The 4,975-nt window shown below is 36.2% G+C and overlaps 1 protein-coding gene across 2 annotated transcripts in view; it reads left to right on the forward strand.

Annotated features, from left to right (window-relative positions):
• LOC107595554 (protein FAM163B-like) overlaps nucleotides 1–4,351 on the forward strand; it is a 34,255-nt gene extending 29,904 nt beyond the window's left edge. For both annotated transcript variants that reach the window (XM_016285989.1, XM_016285990.1), the window contains exons 3-4: nucleotides 1,080–1,195; nucleotides 3,149–4,351. In XM_016285989.1, the coding sequence (XP_016141475.1) occupies nucleotides 1,103–1,195; nucleotides 3,149–3,565 (510 nt within the window). In that variant the 5' untranslated portion in view covers nucleotides 1,080–1,102 and the 3' untranslated portion in view covers nucleotides 3,566–4,351. The remainder of the gene's footprint in view (nucleotides 1–1,079; nucleotides 1,196–3,148) is intronic.
• The last annotated feature ends 624 nt before the right edge of the window (nucleotides 4,352–4,975 follow it).

Below are 4,975 nucleotides of genomic sequence, written 5' to 3' on the forward strand. Positions count from 1 at the left end.
TTTAAATGCAAAAGAAAAGGCAGTAGAGCTGACTGTTTCTGTCAATGGTAAGTTTGTGATAACGTAAGAAAAGTAGTTTAAATGTTTTGCCACTTTTTTGAGCAACTTAATATATAAATCTAGAAGTAAATACAAAAGTAAAAAGCATTGAATAATGTGTTGCTTATATGTATTGTGTTTAAACATGTCTGTGAAAGATTGCATTACTGTACTGTGTAAAAAAAGAATTGCAATGCTGAAAAAGCATTTTCAGTGACAATGTTTGGATTTGAAATCAAAATAATGGATAAATGTTGTGTTTGTGGTAAACATCCACGGATCAGTAGCGGACTCCTGCATGAAAGCACAGTCTGTGCTGCTTCTCCTCTCACAAGAGTCACCTAAGAGGGGAATTCCCCCCATTTTCAAAAAGGATATTCAGGATATTCAGAGTATCACAATAAATAGTTATAAATGATAAAAAGAAGGCTTTAAAAAGATCGGTATCGGTGATCGGTATCGGCAGATACTGCTTTCTGTGATCGGTGATCGGCCTCAAAAATCCTGATCGGTGCACCCCTAGAACAAATGTCTCTGTAAAAATGTTCAGAATATAGATATGAATGAAACTGTAAAGTGTGCTGTATAAAAGTGCTATTGAAGTGTTTTCTTTTTACTGTGCCAAATGACGACTAGATCCATTTAAAATATACTTTTCTTCTTTATCATCCACATCTTTGTTTATTGACCTTCTATATCGACTGTTGTCGTTTTTTATCAGTCATTTTGGTCCAAGGTTATCTCTCCATCCTTTCCCCTTCTGACCTTCATTATTTAGTCTCTCTTTTCCTCCCGTTTGTTCTGCCCATTCACATTTATCCCTGTGCGGTGATGATTTTGGCATTCAAATCATAGGTGCAGGGAAACATTTATCACGCTGAAATGTCCATAAAATTCTTCCGGCACATTTGATTGAAGCTAATGGAGTTCAGTCGCACACACAGTGGTCGTATGGAGGGTTACATTTGATCATAAAGAATTTTTATATAGATGTTTCTTGTTAACCTAATGCCTTTCTCTCTTTGCTTTTGTTTTTTTAGGGTGTTGATGGAGAGCCTTTCGAATGACAGCCGGGACAGTGGTAATCACAGGTGGAATTCTAGCTACAGTAATCTTACTGTGCATTATCGCTGTACTGTGTTACTGTAGGCTGCAGGTGAGCTGTTGGGTTTCTGTGTGCTTTTATCTGTCTGTTGTATTTGTCTTACAAGTATAATGCTGTGTTTTAGTACCTCCTCTTCTCTTAGGAAGCAGTGACATCCTCTTCTATTTCTGTAGTTGCTGTTAGATCTCATGTTTTCTGTACAGGAATTGACTGCTTGTCACAAACACTAACACGTCGCGTCAGAATTGAAAAGTCAGGGCGTATCATGTTTTTCCGATGGTTTGTTAGATTTTACATGTTTGATTTGACACTGAAACAACTGGTTGGCACTAAAATTGACAGCCATGTCGGATGACCAATTTGCATATTCAAACATAATCTCATAGTGGAAAATAATGACCAAATTTATGTGTAAATGAAATTCAGATGCAAGCATTTTCACTCTTTGTAGTGTAATTCAAGTATGAAACTCACTATTGGAAAAAGTATAATTAAAAAAATAATTAATTAATACTTTTATTCAGCAAGGACACATATTAAATGACAGTAAAGTTTAAAAGGTCAATTTCTAATAAATGCTGTTCTTTCGATCTTTCTTTTCTATTCATCAAAAAATTTATACATAGCTGTTTTCAGCAATGATAATAATAATAAATGCTTTTTTTGAGCAGGAAATCAGCATATCAGAATGATTTCTGAAGGATCATGTGACACTGAGGACTGGAGTAATGATGCTGAAAATTCAGGAATAAATTACATTTGAATATATATTACAATAGAAAACTTATTTTAAATCATAATAATATTTCACAGTATTAGCCCTACTATTTATACTGTATTTTTGATCAAATAAATGCAGCCTTGGTGAGCAGAAGAGACTTCTTTGAAAAACATAAAAAAATCTTAGTTATCCCACCTTTTGAATGTGTCTTTGTCACAGCGGTTCTGATTTCTTTTTAGAAAACATACAGAATAGAATCAAACTGTTATAATGTAAAATGTGTGCTCTGTAAAAAAAAAATCTGTAGTTTTTACAAAAAAAAATTGGCAGCTGTGGTTGCCAGAATAATTTTGTAAAAAATACAGAAAAACAGTAAACAGATTTACGGCCAAAAACTGTACATTTTACAATATAAAACTGTAATTTACAAACAAGAAAATTTGAATGTAAACCAGTAAATTCAACCATGCACACTGCTATTAAAATCTGTTTTGTACCTTTAACATACTGACAACCACCATAATAATGCAGGTGGTAAAAGAGAAAGCCACATGAAGAATCAAAGCTCATCACAAGTAGCTTCGCCACAAGCAGAAGTATATACTAATATATAGAAGGTGCACAGAGTCATTCATGCAAACACAAAACACCATCATGGTAACACACATGATACTTAAATAATGCATTCAACTTTCATTAAACAACAGAAGATGTAACATAAAGCACAAAAATACATAACTAATAACAAAAACTTTAAAAAAAAAACATGACTGTTTAAACAAAATACTTTCAAATGTGGAGTGTCATGCAGGGAATTCTGGGAATATCAGTTTACAGTTTTTGACTAAATTATACATTGATCTGTTATTTTTACTTCTAAAAACTGTAAAATTAACAGCATTTTACTGTAAAATTACATGAAATGTCTGGTTAGATATTTTACAGTTTTTCCCTGTATATAGTACGGGAACTTACTGTTAACCTATTAACAGTTTTTTTCCGTAGCGTTTTTACAAAATTTTACAGTTAAAATTACACTTATTTTTTACAGTGTGTGTACATAAATGTGTTGGCATTCAATTTCATTTAGTATTCATAATTCTATGTACATCAAAATGATTTGTAAACACTTGTACGTTTATGAAATCTGTGAAATGCTGTCAGTACTTTGTTACTGGACTTTTTAATGCATTTAAAAATGTACAAAAATGCATCTGTGCTATATTTGCTGTATTTATATTTAAAATACTAGGCTGACACACTCTCTCTTTACACCCCTCTAGTACTATTGCTGTAAGAAGGAGGAGTCGGAGTCAGAGGAGGAGGAGCCTGACTTCGCCGTCACGTCTCGTATGCCGCCGGTGCATTCAAACCACAACATTCTGGCGGCCTCTGTCCCAACGGCAACCACCCCCAATGGGCCTGCCCTCTTCACGCCCCCGCAGACACGAAAACTGACACGCTCGCAGACGTACTGTCCGTCCTGTACGCATTACGACTTGCCGTTTTACCTGCAGCAGCCAGACGGCCTGCGAAATGGCGGCGAACGCATTAGCTACCGCAGTGTGCATCAACAGGATTTGGGGCTGCCCGCCCCACTGCCGACGCCCCTACCCAACTACCACAAACTAAACCTCAGCCGCTCAGTCACCATGAGGGAGATGTTCACCCGAAGCTGCAGCATTAGCACTGACGTGTAGCCAGCCAGATTTATACGATGCTAAATGCTAATGGCTAACTGCGTCAACACGGGCAACAGACCTAATTCTCATAAAAAAACACAATTCAGCATTTCATAAAGCTGTAGCGCTTGCCTGCGTAAAAACAGTGTCAACAATGTCCTCTGGAAACCCCCAGAGTGCCGAGCTTTTAGGAAGACGGCCCAGTGTGTTTGTTCGTAACTGGGAACTATAAAGGCGAAAATGGGGTGAGAGCAAACATTCGGAGGCCCTCTCCCTCCCTCAGCGCATCTGCTTCACTCCTGAATCCCTTGTTTTGTGTTTTCAGTAATTGGAAAGAGGATTCAGAAAATAAAGCTGCCGTTTTTATGCTTTCCTTACATTTTTCTCAAAAGACACACCAATGCACGGAAACGTTGACATTTTGAATTTTTAAATATGCGTTCTGAATGGAAACTTTTCTATTGTTCATGTAGCTCGAGACATTTTAGCCGAATAATAACTGATATAGCCACCGACTTTGTTTTAACAAACCAACACATATAATACAACTTATGAAAAGCCCTAAGTGGGCTGCAATAAAACTGCTGGGTCAAAATGTGACAACGTTTGATTATGAGGTAACATATGGGATGAGAAGCATTCTTTTTTACTGAAAAGTTACTGTGTGCGATTCTATATATTAGAGGTTTTCACAGTGTGTGAACTATTTGTTCTGTTTTGGATGTTTAAATAATTTTTTCTTCTTTATTCACATTTCTCCTATCTAAAAAGGTACAGGTTTTCGTTTCACCTGCATTAAAATGCTTTCCATTTATTTTATTTTTAAAACCCAGATGTGAGATGGATATAAGCGCCTTGGTTTCTTGATTTCAAGGGCTACATTTGCTCTTTCTAAACGCTGCTTGTTGGACTATGAACAGAACATCTTCTGCCTGAAGGGATTTTTACTGAAAAGTTACTGTGTGCGATTCTATATATTAGAGGTTTTCACAGTGTGTGAACTATTTGTTCTGTTTTGGATGTTTAAATAATTTTTTCTTCTTTATTCACATTTCTCCTATCTAAAAAGGTACATGTTTTCGTTTCACCTGCATTAAAATGCTTTCCATTGATTTTATTTTTAAAACCCAGATGTGAGATGGATATAAGCGCCTTGGTTTCTTGATTTCAAGGGCTACATTTGCTCTTTCTAAACGCTGCTTGTTGGACTATGAACAGAACATCTTCTGCCTGAAGGGATTTTCTGTCTCGTTCTTTCTCTCTCTGCTGTTCATGCTTACAGAGGTGACAGTTAGCCTATTCCTGTGTGTTGTTGATGTCAAAACAAGTGAGGCGATGCACCAACTTTCTTCTTTTTAATAATGACAGTGATTATCAAGAATATTTGTTCTGTTTCTGGCCTGTTTGACAGTGATATTCTTCTCTGGC

This window comes from Sinocyclocheilus grahami, unplaced genomic scaffold, assembly GCF_001515645.1.
Source record: "Sinocyclocheilus grahami isolate Dianchi unplaced genomic scaffold, SAMN03320097.WGS_v1.1 scaffold204.1, whole genome shotgun sequence".
Classification (NCBI taxonomy): domain Eukaryota; kingdom Metazoa; phylum Chordata; class Actinopteri; order Cypriniformes; family Cyprinidae; genus Sinocyclocheilus; species Sinocyclocheilus grahami.